Consider the following 21409-nt stretch of genomic DNA (forward strand, 5'->3'; position numbering starts at 1 on the left):
CGATGTTGTCTTCTAGAATTTTTAAGATTTCAGGTCTTAGATTTAAGTCCTTGATCCATCTTGAACTCAGGTTTAAGTCCTTGATCCATCTTATGTACAGCAAGAGATGAGGATCTAGTTTCATTTTCCTACATGTGGCTAGCCAGTTATCCCAGCACCATTTGTGGAATAGGGTGTCCTTTCCCCACTTTATGTTTTTTGTTTGCTTTGTCGAAGATTAGCTGGCTGTTAAGTATTTGGGTTTATTTCTGGGTTCTCTACTCTGTTCCCTTGGTCTATGTGCCTATTTTTAAACCAGTACCAGGCTCTTTTGGTTACTATTGCCTTATAGTACAGTTTGAAATCAGGTAATGTGATGCCTCCAGATTTGTTCTTTTTGCTTAGTCTTGCTTTGGCTATGTAGACTCCTTTTTGGATTCATATGAATTTTAGGATTATTTTTTCTAGTTCTGTGAAGAATAATGGTGGTATTTTGTTAGGAATTGCATTGAATTTGTAGACTGCTTTTGGCAGTATGGTCATTTTCACAATATTGGTTCTACCCATCCATGAGCATGGGATATGGTTCCTATTGTTTGTGTCATCTATGATTGCTTTCGGCAGTGTTTTGTAGTTTTCCTTGTAGCAGTCTTTCACCTCCTTGGTTAGGTAAATTCCTAAGTGTTTCATTTTTTATTTTTTGGCAGCTATTGTAAAGGTGTTGAGTTCTTGATTTGATTCTTAGATTGGTCATTGTTTGTGTATAGAAGAGCTACTGATTTGTGTACATTAATTTTGCATCTGGAAACTTTGCTGAATTCTTTTATCAGTTTTAGAAGCTTTCTGGAGGAGTCTTTAGGGTTTTCTAGGTATATAATCATATAATCAGCAAACAGTGACAGTTGGACTTCCTCTTTACCGATTTGGATGTCCTTTATTTCTTTCTCCTGTCTGATTGGTCTGAGACTTCCAGTGTATGTTGAGAAGAAGTGGTAAGAGTAGGCATCCTTGTCTTGTTCCAGTTCACAGAAGGAATGCTTTCAACTTTTCCCCATTCAGTATTACGTTGGCTGTGGGTTTGTCACAGATGGCTTTTATTACATTGTGGTGTGTCCTCTCTATGCTGATTTTGTTGAGAGTTTTAATCATAAAAGGATGCTAGATTTTGTGGAATGCTTTTTCTGTGTCTATTGAGATGATCATGTGATTTTTGTTTTTAATTCTTTTTATGTGGTGTATCACATTTATTAACTTCCATATGTTAAAACATCCCTACATCCCTGGTATGAAACCTACTTGATCATGGTGGATTATCTTTTTGCTATGTTATTGGATTTGGTTAGCTAATATTTTGTTAAGGAATACTGCATCTAGTTCTTCAGGGATATTGGGCTATAGTTTTCTTTTTTGGTTATGTCCTTTTCGGGTTTTGGTATTAGGGTGATACTGACTTCACAGAATGATTTAGGGAGGATTCCCTCTTTCTCTATCTTGTGAAATAGTTTCAATAGGATTGGTACCAATTCTTCTTTTCATGTCTGGTAGATTTCAGCTATGACTCCATCTGGTCCTGGACTTTGTTTTGTTGTTGGTAATTTTTTATTGTTACCATTTAAATCTCATTACTTGTTTTTGGTCTGTTCAGGGTATCTAATTCTTCCTGATTTAAGCTAGGAGGGTTGTATCTTTCCAGGAATTTATCCATCTCCTCTAGCTTTTCTAGTTTATGCATGTAAAGATGTTCCTAGTAGCTTTGAATGATCTTTTGTATTTCTGTGGTGTAAGTTGTAATATCTCTCATTTTGTTTCTGATTGAACTCATTTGGATTTTTCTTTCTTGTTGGTTAATCTTGCTAGTGGTCTATCAATTTTATTTTTATTTTCAAAGAACCAGCTTTTTGTTTTATATATCTTTGTTTTTTGTTTGTCTGTTTCAATTTCTTTTAGCTCTGCTCTGATCTTGCTTATTTCCTTTCTTCTTCTAGATTTGGGTTTGATTTGTTATTGTTTCTCTAGTTTCTTGAGGTGTGACCTTAGATTGACTGCTTGTGCTCTTCAGATTTTTCAATGTAGGCATTTAGAGCTATGAACTTTCCTCTTAACTCTGCCTTTGCTGTATCCCAGAGGTTTTGATACATTGTGTCACTATTGTCATTCAGTTCAAAGAATTGTTAAGCTTCCATCTTGATTTCATTGTTGACCTGATGATTATTCAAAAGCAGGTTATTTCATTTCTATTTATTTGCATGGTTTTGAAGATCCCTTTTGGAGTTGATCTCCAGTTTTATTCTGCTGTGGTCTGACAGAGAAGCGTCTCTATTTTGTACCTAAGATTGTTGTATAGCTTATGTGACATTCCCTAGGGAGCCATGTCTCATAAATTCATCAAAGTTTAGGCTTGTTTACAGTAAGCAATTCTAAATCAAGAACACCTTTCTCAAAGTAGCTCATAGATAAAAATACTTTTTTTATTTTTTATTTTTTTAGCAAACATTCTTAGTCTATTGCCCTGGGGACCCAGTTGTTATGTTTACAAAGAGATTAGACCAGGTCACCAACCTTCCTTCCCCACTCTCCAGGGGAATCTCCTGATAATCAGAAGAAGTTACAGGCTAGCTACTTTAACTCCTTCCTCCTCAACAGTACTTTTAGAATTTTTTTTTTAACAGAAGGAATGAAAGGGGGGAAAAACACTCAAGCCACCGTGTTTGCTTTGAATTGGAGGAAAGCAAGACTAACATCATTTATAATAGGGAATGGTTCATTATAATAATCCAGAAAAGGATATAAGCCTAAACAATGAAGTAACAATAGGATGGAGACAGGGAGTGAGATTTAACAAATACCACAGGATTTCAATGGACTCAATATAGTAATTGACTAGATGTAGGATTTAGGGAATTGAAGAAATAAATAATGACTTCCAGTCAGAGCCTTAGGCAGGTATATGAATAATGTGGCTATTTGAGAAAACAGAAGAGCAATGTGTGGGAAGATGGAGGTTCTTTAATAGAAGATAAGAGAACTTTGACTTTATTTAAATTCTGATAGAAAACAACCAGTAAAAACATAGAAAAGGATGATGTAACAAAAATATAAAATAATCTATGGAATGAGATCACTTTACTCATTTAGATTTCATAATTTAATGAGGAGGGATCAGCTTTAGGTGTGAGGACAGATGCCTTTTCCATTCTGGTGGGAGGGAAAAAAGCAAGAATGTTCTCTTTGATGTATTCTCTTCTAGTGGCCTCCATTTTCACTATTGTGTTCACAAAATATGGAACTTTCTTCTGAGTACTTAGCAACTTGGTAAACTTAATATTCACAAGATTGTTTATTAGGAATGAAATCAGACAAAAGTATAAGATGACCCTTGAGGATGTTCCATTGAGACTATGGAGAAAGAAATGGAGCCAGAGAAATTTCCTGATATAAGAAAAATCCTCTCCTCTAAGGTTCGAGAAATTTTTCTCTCTAAGATTAGTGAGTTCTCATTCTTGGATTTTCACTTCTAAACTCTGCCTTTCCACCTTTTTTCTAGTAACATCAATTTCTAAAAAGTATGTTAATTAGTTCATTTTCAGATTACTCAGCTGTAAGTTGATTAAACTTGCCTTTTTTCTAAAAATCTCTTTAGCTACACTTTTATCATATTATTTCTTAGGCTGTTGACTTCTTTGTGGCTTATTTTTTCTATTTAGTTTGTTCTCTTATTGTAAATTGAACTTGAAGTTTCAGAGCTCCTCATTAACTACAGTGATACATTTTTATTTAATCTCAGCAAAGCTGGTGCTAATTAGTTTCCCATGAGTTCAAAAGATGATCAGCCTGCAAAATTTGGTCTGATGCAGAAACTGTTGTCATAGCAATGCCCCATCTAAGGTAATACTCTCTCTTTCGCTCCTGCAGCCTTCTTCTTAGTATGTTAACGTCCCTTTATATGCACGATGGTGTTTGTTTTGTAACTGTGTATTAGGGTTCTCAGAGAAACAGAACCAACAGGAAAGAGATTTATCATATATATAGAATGCATATAAAATAGATTTATCTGTATAGGAAAAGATTTATTATAAGGTATTGACTCACATGATTATGAAAGCTAAATTTTGCAGGCTGCCATCTGCAACCTGGAGCCCCAGAAAAGCTGTGAGTGGTTTGAAGGCCTGAAACCCAGACAACCAATGGTGTCAATTCCAGTTCAGATCTAAGGGCTGAAAACCAGGAAACCTGAGGACAGAAGATGCATGCTCCAGTTCAACCAGTTAGGCAGACAGCAAGTTCAGCCTTTCTCTACCTTTTTGCTTTATTAAGGCCCTAAAATGGGTTGAATGATGTCTACCCACATTAGGGAGGGCTATCTGCTGTACTCAATCCACCAATTTAAATGTTAATCTTTTCCAGAAGCACTCTCATAGACACACCCAGAAAGAATGTTTAACCATTTATCCAGGCATCCTATGGCCCAAGCAAGTTAGCACATAAAATTAACCATCACAAACTGGAAGAGCAAGAATTGTATGTATACATAATAGCAAAAGATTAGACCAGGTTACCGGCCTGGCCTAATGTTAGAAAAAAGGGTGTAGGAAAGAGTCAAGGAGGGTAAAGCAGTTGGTTTCCCATGGATTCTCTACCTTGCCCTGTGAACTGGACTAAAGCCTCTATCATTAGCAGATAGAGGACCAGAAATTAAGGAAAGTGTTCTGGAAGAGATGTTGTGAGTGTTTCAGTGAATTCAAAGCCACTGAAATCAGCAACAAAGTTTGATGCAGATAGTCAGTTTTCCCCAGCTGCAACATGAAGCCAGACTGGCAGTTGCAGAGTTAGAGGTCAAGGAACCACTGAATTTGGGATTCTGGGCCCACACATCCAATAGGGAGGAGCAGAAGTGAACTTGCATCAGACAGATTCTCAGACTAGTGGCAGCCAAATGATAAAGGGTGAGTAGGGTGGGTGCAGACTGTAATTGCTAGAAAAGTTTGGAATCCATATAAAACTCCTGTGGTCCTTTACAGAAACAACTGGGGAAAGAAGAGAAATTCCCAGTGGTAAGATCAGCAAAGGATCAAACTATCACAATATGGTCAGTAAATGTCTGACCTTACACAGTAGTTTGGTAAGATCCAGGGAATTTGGATTATAAAAATTTACAGAGAGGGAATTCTTTATTTTGTTTTCAGTAATTAAAATAAATACTTGCAAATATTAAAAAAATATATCAGCTGATGATGTGTGGAAAACTCTGGGACATAATTGAAATGTTTACTTCCATTCTTCCTTTTCTCTCACTTTATTGATTTTAGGCAACTTGGTTCTTTGAGGTTAGTTAATTTTCAAAGCTGACTCAACAGAGCAGCACATAAGGAATTTATCCGAAAGAGAATGTGGCTAGGAAGGGATACAACTATCACAGATGCTTTGGATCAGCAATTAATGCGTCATTAATCCTTGCTGTTCCTTGAATTGCTTCATAAACACTCCAACAATAAAACAAATCTAGACTCCTTCACTGTTCTGGTTCACCTTTCTACACTCTCCTGATGGCACGTGACCACTGTTCCTGGCCATTGACTTCCAGAAAGAGAACAGACAGGGAAGTGTTGGTGAATCTAGTTTGTTCTAATTAACAATGACTCCAGGGAAATATATATCATAAAATAAATTTTCAGTCATATAATTCATAAAAGTCTTTGCAACTGTTAACTGAAATCTTCATATTCTCTCTCTTTCATGTGTGTGTGTGTGTGTGTGTGTGTGTGTGTATGTATGTATATAATTTTTAGAGATGGGGCCTGACTCGTTGCCCAGGCTAGTGTGCAGTGGCACGATCATAGCTCACTGCAGCCTCGAACTCCTGGGTTCAGGCAATTTTCCTGTCTCAGCCTCCTGAGTAGCTCAGATGACAGGCATTGCCACTCCACCTGGCTAATTTTTCTTATTTTTGTAGAGAAGGTGTCTCTCTGTGGCACCCAGGCTGGTCTCAGACTCCTGGGCTCAAGCAATCCTGCCTCGGCCTTCCAGGTGCTGGGATTACAGTAGTGAGCCACTGCACTCAGTTTATTCTTTTTTTTTTTTTTTTTTTTTTTGAGGCGGAGTCTCGCTTTGTCGCCCGGACTGGAGTGCAGTGGCCGGATCTCAGCTCACTGCAAGCTCCGCCTCCCGGGTTTACGCCATTCTCCTGCCTCAGCCTCCCAAGTAGCTGGGACTACAGGCGCCTGCCACCTCGCCCGGCTAGTTTTTTTTTTGTATTTTTTAGTAGAGACGGGGTTTCACCGTGTTAGCCAGGATGGTCTCGATCTCCTGACCTCGTGATCCACCCGTCTCGGCCTCCCAAAGTGCTGGGATTACAGGCTTGAGCCACCGCGCCCGGCCGCACTCAGTTTATTCTTAAAGCAACATGTGTGGCCTGAGGCAGAAAGATGTACACCAGTTTCCTCATCTGGAAAAATTGATGTAATTCTAACCTGTATTTCATCTGGTTGTGAGATTTGAAGGAATTATTACCTGCAAAATGCTTGGAACCATGCTTGACATATAGAAATAAATATACGTGTGTGTGTGTGTGTTTAAACACAAGGCCATATATTGTTCATTTAACAAATATATATGTAAATATTTGTTAAATGAATAGTAAGAAATATATTTTTCCTGAAGATTAAATGGTAAAATTTATATAAAAATCTTAGTTTGGTGGTTTAAACATTGGAAATGCTGAATGATTGTTAGCTCTTTGGTCAGTCATAAAACATATGTTGAGAGCAAGAATATGACAAGTATGATTTAGGCACTAGGGATTGAAATCTGAGTGAAAACACCCAATCTTTGCCTTATGAGCCTAGTTACAATTGAATAGAGATGACAACATTAATCATATACTCACACAAATCTAGGTAAACTTGATACTGCGGCAAATGCTGTGCAAAAATGACACGTGGTACTATAAAATGTGTACTTGGGGCTTTGATTTAGTGTGTTGGGAGAAGGTTGGGAGACTGTCAGGAATTTTTCCATAAGCTACTGCCAGTAGAACTGAGAGCTGAAAAGTGAAAAGGAGCATATCAGTAAAGAGAGGAGGGAATCTGCGCCAGGGAGAGGTGAGGGCTGGTGGAGCAGCTCTGTGACAGGGACAAATGGTGACGGAGGGAATGCAACATTGGCAAGTACTGAAGCTGGAGACAAAAGCTGTGTCCCCATTATCCAGGGCTCTTTAAGCTACATGAAGACTTTTAACATTTTTTTTTTTTTTTTTTTTTTTTTTTTTTTTTTTTTTTTTTTTTTTTGAGACGGAGTCTGCTCTGCCACCCAGGCTGGAGTGCAGTGGCCGGCTCTCAGCTCACTGCAAGCTCCGCCTCCGGTTCACGCCATTCTCCTGTCTCAGCCTCCCGAGTAGCTGGGACTACAGGCGCCCGCCTCGTCGCCCGCTAGTTTTTTGTATTTTTTAGTAGAGACGGGTTTCACCGTATTAGCCAGGATGGTCTCGATCTCCTGACCTCGTGATCCGCCCGTCTCGGCCTCCCAAAGTGCTGGATTACAGGCTTGAGCCACCGCGCCCGCCACATTTTTTTTTTAATCTTATAAGCAATTGGAATTCATCAACAGGCCTAAAACAGAACGGTATATGTGATCTGCAGTTTGAAACATCACCCTGTTGGAGGAATCCTCAAATTTTAGTGTACATCAGATCCACTTGGAGAGCTCTTCAAACATGTTTCTGGGCCTCTTTCCAAAGTTTCTGATTTCATATGTCTCGGTTCCGGTAGGAGAATTTGCCTTTCTAACAGGATCCCAGATCTTGCTGATGCTGCTGGTCTAGAGTCATCCTTTGAGGACTACTAATCTACTGTACTGTGAACAAATTGAAAGGATCAAAAGAGAGCACCAGGTGGACCACTTACAAAGAAATGTCAGTCTTCCACACAAGAATTCATAGACATTTGACCTAGGGAAATAGAGAGAAGTTTACTAATGTAAGGAATATTTTGGAGGTAAAATTGGCAGGATTTGGTTCTAGGTTAGGTATGGATATGAAGGACAGGGAGATGTCAAGATGTCACTGGGTTAGTTGCCCTACCTTATCATCTGGAAGGAAGACATTCTCATTTATAAAGTCCAAAAGACTACAGCCCAAAATGAGAGTTTTGGACTTTTTTTAAAAGGTTCTCCTGGCTTGCACCGATTGGCTGCAAGGGACTAAAACCTGACAATAATCACGGAAAGTGCTGGTACTGACAACTAAGTTATGAAAGACTGCTGGCCTCAAAGGGTGCCGGAAAGCTTGTTCTGAAAAAATGTCAGCAAGGAACCTCCTGGTCCTCTCTGTGGTATTTCCCAAGGTCACGTGAAGCATGAGCCAGGTTACACTTGGGCTCAGTGTCAGATCGCATGGCTCTAGCTGCAGCTGAACCCAATAAACAGAGCTTCTAAATTTAATAAAGACAGTGATGAAGGACTAGTGATTGAGTAGAGAGGAGAGAGAGCAGATGAAAGATCAAACTAAGAGAAGCAAATCCCTGAATTTGAAAAGAAAATTTCAAAGACAGAGACGGTAGAAGGTGCATAAAACAAAGAAATTTGCAGTACAGGAAAAGTGGTAGTTGGCAGCTCTCTTGCCTGTAGAAACAAATGTCTGAGACAAAAATGAAAGAAGAAAAATGAATATTACAAAGACATGCATTGGACTGTCTAAAGACAACCCCACTGCAGAAATGAATCAGGGACTTGTTACAATCAGAAAGCATTCTGAGAAATAGTTAGGAAAAGTGTTGGTGATCAAAATTGGTATAATTTGGTGGCAACTTCCCCAGGGCATGAGGAAATAAAATAAAGGTTTACCTGTGGAAATACCAGAGATTACATCTAAGGATCTTTGAGAAAGGTTCACAAACACAAATTTTATAGCATTCCAGAGATCAACCAGTGTCTTCATGCCAAAAAAGGAAATGGCATTTCTCCCAAAAGCAAGAGGCATTTGGCTCAGAATTTAATGAAGAAAATTGTGAGAACTTAGAGGAGGAATGCCCATTAGAGAGGTTCAATAGAATTTGAAGTTTCAAGGGAATTTTTCAAAGCACAGTGATGAATATATAAAATTTTACAGGACTTTGAGGCAGAATATAATTTGGTGTATAATAGCTAGCTAAAGCGTAAAGCTTTTGTTTTTAATCTTGCACGTGTTCTTAGCATAAAAATTGTAGGAAGGAGTAAAATAAAACAATGACCGAAAAACCTAAAAAGAAAAGATAAGCCACCCAATTTAAATTATAAGCATTCAGTGTAGTATTCAGATTTTGCAGAATCCGGTACTAATACTATGATAGTGAAGATCACAATGATTATATGGGGAGCAAATTCGTATTTGAGCCTGCATAAACAGATTACTAATAGTTGAGAGTCAGATAACACCAATGGCTTATATAAAATAAAGAGATTTTGGCCGTGACTGGTGGCTCACTCCTGTAACCCCAACACTTTGGGAGGCCGAGGCGGGCGGATCACAAGGTCAGGAGATCGAGACCACGGTGAAACCCCGTCTCTACTAAAAATACAAAAAATTAGCCAGGCGCTGTGGCGGGCGCCTGTAGTCCCAGCTAGTCGGGAGATTGAGGCAGGAGAATGGCGTGAACCTGGGAGGCGGAGATTGCAGTGAGCCGAGATCGCGCCACTGCACTCCAGTCTGGGGGACAGAGCAAGACTCCGTCTCAAAAAAATAAACAAACAAACAAACAAATAAATAAAAGAGATTTCTTTGTAGTTTTGAGAATTTATGTATAGTATTGTTGTGGGGTGTTTTGGCTTATTTGAAAATATAGATAATTATGGATATACTTTGAAGGATTCAAGATACATACTTTGGATCCTGGAATATTAGAGGAAGAAGGGGAAGCGATTGCCAGTGTGGGAATAGAAAGGTGGTGGTCTCTTTCCTCCCCATGATAAGGGTCATGGCCAACACCCCTCTAACAAAGACAGATTAATAGAAGAATAGTTGAATATAACAGATTAATTTAAAAATTAATAACAGCATAAGAAATTTCTTTGATCATAGCTTTATGTTACATGGGAGCCTTCAGAATTAGGACTCAAAGACTCAAGGTGAATTATTCATTTTTATGCTTGGGATTAATGAAGAATGGATAGTCATATAGAAATGTGACTGGGCAAAAAAGGTCTGATCTAATAATGATAAACAAAGGAGGGACGGGTGCAATGGCTCACGCCTGTAATCCTGGCACTTTTGGAGGCTGAGGTGGGCAGATCATGAGGTCAGGAGATCAACATCATCCTGGCCAACATGATGGAACCCCATCTCTACTAAAAATACAAAAATCAGCTGGGCGTGGTTGTGTGTACCTGTAATCCCAGCTACTTGGGAGGCTGAGGGAGAAGAATCATTTGAACCTGGGAGGCAGAGGTTACAGTGAGCCGACATTGCACCACTGCACTCCAGCCCGGTGACAGAGTGAGACTCCATCTCAAAAAAGCAAAATGAAATAAAATAAATAAACAAAAGGAGAAACCCAGCAAGACCAGTCTGTGAAGATTCTTCCTGGCTTCTCTTTAGCATTCCTTCCTTCTGGTAAAAGGCAGGATCTTCTCTGGAATGCAGGTCTTATGACCTACAATCGAACAAGGTAGGTCAGGAAATTTCTTCATGGCCAGTTCTTACACAGAAAGATGGGTGGAAGGTGTAGTAATATTTTTAGGTTTTACTAGTGGCCTTGGAGGAAAAGGGTTCTTGTTTCTATGAGTGCCTTGGGAAAGAGGGATTCTAGTTTCTACTGCTTGCTTTAGGAGATAATGAGTGGGGAAAGACAGGAGGGCAGAAGAAAGTCAGACAGAAACTTTGTTTCTGAGGTTGCTTCTGAGGCCTTTGCTAACTTTAATTCACCCTTCAATTTGTCAGTGATTCATTTCTTGTCTTTGGAGTTGGTATGAATTTATCTTGAAGACCCTCAGGTTGATCTAAAGTTCTGTTCAAATGGTCTACGTATTTCACATATTTTAACCACCTATCAAAAAGTCTTATTAGGAATGGTCTGATAGTACACACACACACACCCCAAAAAAAATAGTAAATGTACTATACAGTGACTGTCAAATGTGCTGACCCAGCAACTCCTAATGGCATAAGGGAAAATCTCTTCCAACCCCACCATCCTGCTAATGAGAGATAGGGGAGGTGGGTTGAAGAGGTAGGTAGTGACTGCAATCTGGGTATAATGCCCCAAGTGACAAGTTACAAGCTCAGCTATCCTGTTCCATCTCCACATTTTAAGCAAGTATTGAACTTTGTGCTATAGTATGCTCTTGTTTCTTTCCATTTAAAATAAGGATTCAATGCCTACCTCCCCGCAAAATCAAAATTTACAGTAGGACTGCCTCTCCTTGAGGGAGCCTCCTGTTCTCCTTAGTTTCACATTTTTTCTCCCTAATACCTTGATATGCATCTGTGGTTTGAGAATTACAACTCTAATCTTTTTCTATTTCAAGTTATCTTCCATTCTTTAACATTCAGTAGAGTGTCCTTAAAGAATGACTGTAAGTAATCTCTTAACAGAAAATTGAATCATACATACCACGTCTTGTTAAGCAGTATTTTAGCCCAGATTCTTTTATTTTTGATGGTAAAGTCTTTAAGTTACATTCTTTCATAGTACTTGAAACTACTAAAAATAATTGGAAAGGTTTAATTATCCTATTTACTGTTACAATTTGCTTTGTGTTATACATTTATTGCTATCTCTGTGAGTTATAGTAACACTGCTGCAGGTGTTTTTAAAATAGATTGTATTGATTACCAATATAAGACATGGTGAGTATCCAACTGAATTTTAGTTATGAGGAATAGGTGAAAAGGATTCTGTCAAGGAGATGTCAATTTGGCCCCAAGAGGTAAACTTTTTTGACAGTTCTGTACAAAGTAGGGGTTACTGAGTAACTGCCCCTATTATTTAGTAATTGACCCTGACAGCAGTGAAAAATTGAGGGGAGAGGGTGAGCAGAGAGTTAACAAGGAGAACCTCGAGTTATATAAAATATCCAAGAAGCATGAAAACTGGAAACCACACCATAGAAGGAACATTGTTCCTGTCGAGTGACCAATTCCTCATTTGACTAATAAAAGAGAGAGAGAGAGAGAGAGAGAGAGAGAAAGAGAAATTGAGACATGGAACTAAAATGTTCTGGGTAGATGCTAACTTTGAGACAAAACAAAGAGAGGCAAAACTGGGAGATTTTGCTCATCTAGTGGTAGGAATAGCTGCATGCCAATTTTAATGGGAGTCATTCCATAGAGAGCTCCATGGTAAATGCACAGAGGAAGAAACAAAGTACATATTCATTCATTCACATTTGGTTCATTTTGTATATCTGGTTACCTATCAAGCATAGTATCTGTACATAGTTGAGATGCAGCAATTCACCCATTCATTCATATGAGATATACAGCATTTATTAAACATCTGTTACATTCTGGTGATAACCATACAGCAGTGAAGAAAACATAGCTCCTCACAAAGATTATAATTGACCTCATGAGTTAAGCTTCTTTATTTTTGTATTTTCTAAAATGATTTTTTCTTAAAAAAGGTGGATGGTATTCCCAATTTATTGAATTGTTGATATTATTGGAAAACTATTTAGACCTAGTATTTGCTTTTAGTTGTTGTTGTTTATGAATTCCATTTCTTTAACTGTTATCTTTTGAATCAGAATTTTTCTTTTACAAATATTTGTACAAAAATACAACTATTTAGTAATATTACAAATTTTTCAACATAAAATTACTCAAAATAGTTACTTCCATTTTTATCCATGCTAAATCAACAAATATTTGCTATTTTTGATATTAAATTTGAATTTCTTTTTTCTTCATTATTCTTGCCTAAAGTTTGAATATTTTCAAAACTTGTGACATTATTACTCATTTCAAATTTCTGGTCCTTACCTTAACATTTTTCCTTCTTATTTTTTAGCATTTTACCATTTTTCTTTGTCTACCTTCTTAAGTTGACCAATTTATTATTTTTCTGGAAAGTATGCAAACCTATAATTTCCTTCTGTTTAAATATACAACAAAATTTGGCATGTAGAACCTTCAGTGTCATTTAATTCTGAATAACTGAAATTTCCTTCATAATTCTTTCCTGATTTTCTCTGTATTCCAAGGGTTGATTAATAATTTAGCTCCTAGACATATTTAATATATACCTTTTGTTTTCATTTTCTTGTTGACTGTAGAACTGAAGCCAACTTTGACAGGAAGCTGCAATATTTGATTCTAATGTAGTTCTGGAATGATCTAGAATGCAATGTCCAAAATCTTTGGACTCACAGTCAAGCTTAGATACTCAAAGAGTCTCATATGCTTTAAAAAAAAACTACATAGCAAAAGAATGTGCTTTTTTTTTAATGTTCACATAAATTTAGGTAATTAAATGAAGGACAGTTTCTCCCCTTTTTTGGAAGGAAACATCTGATGTTTCTGTCCTAGCTTCTATTAAAATTTCAAAATACTTTAATGAGTCTGAAATTTATATGCCATATTATTTTCATAAGAGAAACAACATGAATTCAAAGATCTGTGAGAATTTTATCAAGAAACAGTTTTTGCAAATGTATTTTTGTGTTCATACCCATAAAGAGGCATGAATGCCGAAGAGAAAAAAACTCAAAGACATTTTTTTTCTTAAAAAAAAAGGCTTCACTCATCCTTTTAGCCACAATCTGTTAAAATCCTTGACATCAAAGTTGTTCTTCATGAAATATAGCCCTTTTTTGAGAATTTGTTTACATTTATTTTTATAATACCAGTATCATCTTAATACAAAGAAAAACTTTTTTAAAGCCCTTAAGCTACATAAGTGAGAAAGTTTTTCCAATACAAATAGAAATTTGATTATTACATCTTGGTAGATATTGGATGTACTAACAAATTATTAAAAGTAAACAAAGAAAACTGTAAGAAAAATATATAAATTAAAACAAAACACTCTGAGTTTTAAATTTATAAAATTTGCCTGAGTGTACTTGTTTTTTAGAAATGTATCAAATCAAGAGTTGCCATATTTTTTACTGGATGATTATACTAATGCATTTGCAAACTGTGAGGATAAATTTATAACGAGAAAAACAAAAATGTAACTTTTTAAAAAGCAGTTTAGTTTTCTATTGAATTCCATCTGAACCACAAAGTTACAGTACAGTCTCAATATGAGAGTAAATAAGTGATTATATCAACTGGGAAATGTTTACAAATGTGATGTGGTTACAAAATATTAAAACTTCTAGTCATGACTTTAGAGATGACAGTTTAAGTTGTGCCAGTTTTCTACAAGCAAATAAAAATAGAACAGTTAAGGATAGCATTGAAAAAAAAAGTTTCTTGGTTTAAAGATACGCTGGTACTTTTAGAAGAGTTTTTGGGAAACTTCCTTTTGAAAGCAGTGTCTTGGCTTTGAGGAAAGTTCTGTTTCTCTTAATGGTTTGATAACACTGAAAAGGAAAATGCAGTTGATTACTACCTGTTCATCTCATATTTATGATTTTAAATATATCTCAAATATATTTATGATTATCTCTTCATTCCCACCCCTACCTCCCCTTCTGTCTTTCTCTGTTTCATAGAAAAAATTATGACATCAACATCCAAAGGAATTCTTCGCCCATTTTTAATTGTCTGCATTATCCTGGGCTGTTTCATGGCATGTCTTCTCATTTACATCAAACCTACCAACAGCTGGATCTTCAGTCCAATGGAATCAGCCAGCTCTGTGCTGAAAATGAAAAACTTCTTCTCCACTAAAACTGATTATTTTAATGAAACTACTATTCTGGTGTGGGTGTGGCCATTTGGGCAGACCTTTGACCTTACATCCTGCCAAGCAATGTTCAACATCCAAGGATGCCATCTCACAACGGACCGTTCACTGTACAACAAATCCCATGCAGTTCTGATCCATCACCGAGACATCAGCTGGGATCTGACAAATTTACCTCAGCAAGCTAGGCCACCCTTCCAGAAATGGATTTGGATGAATTTGGAATCACCAACTCACACTCCCCAAAAGAGTGGCATTGAGCACTTGTTTAACCTGACTCTGACTTATCGCCGCGACTCAGATATCCAAGTGCCTTATGGCTTCTTGACGGTGAGCACAAATCCTTTCGTGTTTGAAGTGCCAAGCAAAGAGAAGTTGGTGTGCTGGGTTGTGAGTAACTGGAACCCTGAGCATGCCAGGGTCAAGTATTACAATGAGCTAAGCAAAAGCATTGAAATCCATACCTATGGGCAAGCATTTGGAGAATATGTCAATGATAAAAATTTGATTCCTACCATATCTACTTGTAAATTTTATCTTTCCTTTGAAAATTCAATCCACAAGGATTACATCACAGAAAAGCTCTACAATGCTTTTCTGGCTGGCTCTGTACCTGTTGTTCTGGGACCATCTAGAGAAAACTATGAGAATTACATTCCAGCAGATTCATTCATTCATGTGGAAGATTATAACTCTCCCAGTGAGCTAGCAAAGTATCTGAAGGAAGTCGACAAAAACAATAAGTTGTACCTTAGTTACTTTAACTGGAGGAAGGATTTCACTGTAAATCTTCCACGATTTTGGGAATCACATGCCTGTTTGGCTTGTGATCATGTGAAAAGGCATCAGGAATATAAATCTGTTGGCAATTTAGAGAAATGGTTTTGGAATTAAAATTTTTCATCACTTGCACACTTGATAAATATTTTGATGAAATATCATCCAAGTGTTGAGGATAAGAAGAGATGCAACGTACTACTATTGTGTCACAATTTATTTTTATCACCCTCTCTAGGGTAACATGTATATTTTCGTGGAGATTTTTAAAAGCTCAGCATGAGCAATCATTCCATTTGGTTTTAAATTATCCTGTATATACCTAATTATGTGCACTGGAGAGTAATTTATTCTTCATTATCATTTGTAAACATTGTTTTTTTCACATTTTTGTAGTTGTCTATAATGTAAGCTTGTGGTTTGATTATTGTTTCTACACTGATCAGCTGTTTAATCTATTTGGGAAATGAAGGTGCGCATCTTAAAGTATGAAAAATTTTCACTGAGTATTATAATGTCTAGTTCCAATTTTGCATACTATAACAAAGGAAGAACATGTTGCTATCGAATTCTAACCTCTTTGACTCTGAAGTTGAATGAAGTGTTTAACTGTCTCTATTTGATCTATTTTTTACCTGTTTACCACATTTGTGAAGGTGAAATTGTTCAAGGAGTGAATAAGAAATATACGAAGCAGAACTGTTCTATTCAGAAAGCTATTAGACTTCTCATTTATTTTCATTAAGGTGATTTGCAGCTACTTATTCTCATGATCTTAAATTATTCAAGTATTTTTAAATATACAGTTTGTTGTGATTTTCAGTACCTGGGAAGTAATCCCAATAATACTTTAGAAAAATCAAAGACAGTTCTCTTTCTGCTACTGATAACACTCATTGTCATAATAAAACAAATAATTTCCTCAAATAACAAAGAAAAATGATACCTATAAATATATTTATAAATGGTGTCATTTATGAAGAATGTTTAATTACTTATCAATTTAAGATTTTTTTCTGAAGCCCTATTATTTAAAATGGTCTTATTTTGCCATATGGATATAAGATTTGGCTCATAATGATGAGCCTTATCATTTGATTTGAGTTCTATCATTTCAGAGAGCCTAAATAAAATTATCATCAAGGAATTAAATATAAGATGTTAAATATAATAAAGTGGGGATATATAGAAAACACACAGTGTTAGCACAGAGTAAGATCTCAATGCACATTTGTTGGATGAATAAATAAATGCAATTGACTTCACAGAAAAATGTTTGTTTGTTTCAAGGAAGTGACAGTTCTACTTTAGAAGTACTAATTGGAGATGACTTTTATATCCCATTTTGGTAATTATTCATACATAGCACATACGACCATGATGTTCAGGGCTTTACAGAACCAAAATAAACCCACCATTACATGATAATTTTGAAGAGTATATTCCTGAACTTGCAGCTGCCTATAGCATTCTCCTCCATAAGGCTAGAGAAGAGGAGAGCTGGATATAAGCAGAGACAGTAGGTGAAAAAAGATGGGCCACTAAGGATTCTTCAAGGAAAGCATTCCTCAAAATAATCTTTAGTGCCTTTATTCCATTCAGGCCAAAAATCCATCCAAAAATTAGAATGTTCTGAGGACATCCATTTGGGTCTATTTGTGACTTATTCCAGTAGTCCTATTACAAGTTGACATCAGCAAAATTCAAAAAGAATTCAGTAAAAAGCATATAGATCCAGCTACCCAGACTATCTTGTGAGAGAATAAGCTCACCCTAGCACCAGAAAGATTTGAGCAGAGGAATATTCATGTAATGAATAGAGGATTGTTTGATTCTCAGGTATATTTCTTAAGCCAAAATTGAATGCAGTGTCAGACACTGCCTTAACACCCACAGAGATAAGATGAACAAGGTACTATCACTGCCTAAAATGAGCTTACAATTATGTGGACAGACATATAAAAGCTTCCTTTCAATTCAGTCTGAGACTCTTTACATGCATGTGCTACTCTCAATGAAGTTTGTATGAGTCAATGCTGATTTAATGGGGGAAAAAGTAGCAAATTTCCCCAATTGCTTAGCTGTTTGACATGTTTCTGAGTTGCAAACTTTGTTAACTCTTTTGACCCAACATATTTTTCTCTCTGTATTACCTCTTCTAACCACAATGCATTAAAAAATAATATTTTTATGTGGATGTCCTCCTCAATAAGTAAAGATCTCCATCCATATTTAATTAATTGGTAAGACAGTCAAATTCATACATTTACATTTATTTGTCAAATTTTTGACCTGTAAAAAGCATAGAGATCTAAAGAGGATACACTGCTAACAAATTTAGAAAGCATCTGCTTTTTTTTGTTGTTTGTTTTGTTTTTTGTGATGGAGTCTCACTCTGTCACCCAGGCTGGAGTGCAGTGGCATGATCTCGGCTCACTGCAACCTCAGCCTCCCAGGTTCAAGCGATTCTCCTGTATCAGCTTCCCAAGTGGCTGGAATTACAGGCATGTATCACCATGCCTGGCTACTTTTTGTATTTTTAGTAGAGATGGGTTTCTCCATGTTGGCCAGGCTGGTCTTGAACTCCTGACCTCAAGTGTTCCACCTGCCTCAGCCTCCCAAAGTGCTGGGATTACAGGTATGAGTCACTATGTCTGAGCCACCTGCTTTTTTGAAAGCAGAAAAGCATTCGATATTATTTCAACCTGCCTTGGCTCTAGTGAATGTTCATGATTTGAAAGGACTGAAAGACCTAAAGGCATTGTCTCTACTGTTGACTACAAATTTAGGCTCTTTGTTGGACTATGACTATAATCACACACTGATAATACGACCCAAATCGAGGCAGTACTACTAAGTGTCTAACAGGTGCATTGAAACCCCATTACTAAGTCCCAGAAGACTGTTTCCTAAATTTAAAGTGGAATAATTAAACGACTCAGTGGAACCCTTTAGCTCTGGGTCCATTGATCTGTGAGTTTTAGGGCTAGAAGGAATTATAATTTTGTTGTTTATAACTGCTATAATATAAAAATTATAATTGCTTTTCTTTCTACTTAGGAGTTAACTAGATCCAGAGGTATCTATTCAAGACACACATTCACACACACATACACACACATGCACACACACATCACAGCTAGTGACAATAGTTAAGATTAGGATTTAAGGATCCTATTTCTCTTAATCTCACTTTTTTTTTCAATCGCATTCCTACCTTATCATAGAATTATGTCTCAATTTTTACAAATGTGAATGTCTTATTAGTATTTTTAGGACCTATAGAATGGTATACCTCATGTAGAAGAACTTCAACTTTTGAAGGTATACAATAAATAAAACATCAAACTTGTTAGCATTCGTTCTGGTTTAAATATTTTAGGAGTTGAGTTCAGCAGAAGGAAATGGGCTATCACTACATTTAAGTGAAATATAGCCCTCCAGAAAGTGTATGGTTTACAGCCACTCCTTTAATAAATCCTGTGGATTGCAATTCTTTGTAAGAAACCTATGGAAAAGATATACTGATTCAACAAAATTGGCTTGCTGTTGATTATACAAACAAATAATTATGCCTGGAATTAAATTGTGAACACAAAAATGGAACAGACCGTTTAAAATGTTTTATTTCAAAATATCGAAAAGCTATTACCTTCAATACTCTAAATATTTAAATATTAATTATTGTAGTCGTAAGAACAAATAAATATTAATCATTATAGACCTTACTAATAAGAATATATACTGAATTGTCCACATCCAGAGTACCACACCCTCAACAAGAAAGACATGAGAGCCTGACAGCCATATATATTATGACAGCTGCATATCTGACAATATGAAGCAGAAAATGAAAAAAAAAAAATCATCTTAGTGGGAGACAAATACATGCTTAAAATATTTGTATTTACTGTAACACTCCTGATAATCTCAGATTGTGCAGATTTTTTTTTTTTTTTTTTATTGTGAGGGGCTTAGAAAGCTCAGAGCATTTGGTGTGTAAAGCAACAGAATATTTAGGAATTATTTGCTGAGCCTTTCAATTCTTGCCTCCAATTGGAGGTTAAATATGAAAAGAATAGGAAACTATGCCTCTGATATTTTTGTCAGTCTATTTTTAAACTAGATTCCATGAGTCTTAAGGTAATTACCTAGAATTTTTTTTTTTTTCATGAATTAAAGTTACCACAACTTTCAGGTCCTTACCTCATGACTGTGTTTGATCATATCTTTGAGCTCCCTTGAACTCTGATCTCATTTTAGAAAACTTCTTAACCATTACAATCAAGCTGTTAAATATAACAAACATCAGAACTTAAAGGATAAGTACAGTGCCTAATGTACAGGAGGGTCATATCAAATATTTGTTGAATAAATAAATGAAAGTCATTAGTTGTTGTGTAAAATATTTTTTAAGAGTAGTGATGGTGTTTATTGGCACCAATTGGAGATGATATTGTGTATTTATTTTATTACTCAGTTTGTCACCTAGATGCAAAAGTAAGGAATTTTAACTCCTTTCTATCTCACCATATTGTAAATCATCAAAAGAAGTAACATCGCAAGAAAGATTAGAAAGGATTTGGATCACGTTAACGTTCTATGCAAATATTAGTAACATATCAACTGTTTCTAATAGGAAAGAAAATTAGTATTTAAGGAGAGTATAAAGTGCAAGCACTGTGAAGGGCAGATATCTATTACCAAACCACATGGAGAGAAATATAGTCTCTCTCCTAACTTCATTCCATTGTATTGCAATCAGTCAATTAAGGTGATTTTTTTTTTTTTCTGGATGTCTCATTTAGAGATTTTGTAGCATTTTGCAAATGGGTATGCTTCACTACTTTCTCTCCTTTAGTAATTCATATTGAATGTATCCATATTCATATGCATTTTATAAAACAGTTAACAGAACCTAAATAAGAGCCTGCTAAACTTGGAATATGAGTGCTACCCTAGGTTATGAGTTCTACAAACTAATTTTGAAAAAGCCACCTAACCTCTCTGAACCTTGTTTGTCAGGTTTCTCCTAGCACTATTACTCTTATCTAAGATCGAATTTGATATATGCATGAAATTCCTAATGGAATTTCAATGACCATCGCAAAGTAATTTTTTAGAATATTCCGTACAGATTTCCTTCTCATTTCTCTGGGTAGATACTTAAAGTATGAAACTGATTATTTAAACTAACATGTGGAAAGAACCTAATCCAGAGCTTGGAATATAGAAAGTGCCCAATTAACTGACATTCCTCCTGTATTTCCTCCCTCCCTTTAGTTGTCTATGACTTTTGAACTTACTAATCCCTGACACCTTAACTGCCTGCAGAAAAATCAGTCATATTTGGGGCATTATTTTGAAATATTTTAGAGTCTTCTGTACCATTCAGATTCTTATTACAAAAATCTGAAGATATTTATTGATGCAAAAAATTTAGGGAGTCATTGGAAATACCTAAGGCAATCCCAAGCTAACAATAAAATAGCATAATTTTAAGTAAGCTAGATTGAGTTCATTTAGAACATTTAGCTATTTTTTAACTCATAGTTAACATATGTCCATGCATTTGATTTACTTTAAAAATATTTTATTTAAAAATAACCTCTCCAACACCAGTTGCTTCCTCTCAGTTTTACTCAAAGCATGCTTCCTAGGTCACATGACCTAGAATCACAAGAAGTGTTAACAATACCGATTTCTGGGCTTTGAGCCATGAAATTAGAATTTCTTCAAATAATCCATACCCCCCTGCCATCCAAAAAAAGAGCATGCTTTTAATACATTTCCAAAATTATTCGGTTTCTGCTGTAACTGGTAAACCATCC

General features: G+C 36.2%; 1 protein-coding gene across 1 annotated transcript in view; it reads left to right on the forward strand.

Annotated features, from left to right (window-relative positions):
* The window catches only part of FUT9 (fucosyltransferase 9), a 201693-nt gene extending 184690 nt beyond the window's left edge, over positions 1-17003 (forward strand). The window contains exon 3 of the mRNA XM_033234651.1: positions 14608-17003. Coding sequence (XP_033090542.1) covers positions 14616-15695 — 1080 coding nt within the window. The 5' untranslated portion in view covers positions 14608-14615 and the 3' untranslated portion in view covers positions 15696-17003. The remainder of the gene's footprint in view (positions 1-14607) is intronic.
* The last annotated feature ends 4406 nt before the right edge of the window (positions 17004-21409 follow it).

This window comes from Trachypithecus francoisi, unplaced genomic scaffold (assembly GCF_009764315.1).
Source record: "Trachypithecus francoisi isolate TF-2019V2 unplaced genomic scaffold, Tfra_2.0 Lachesis_group15, whole genome shotgun sequence".
Taxonomy (NCBI): Eukaryota; Metazoa; Chordata; class Mammalia; order Primates; family Cercopithecidae; genus Trachypithecus; species Trachypithecus francoisi.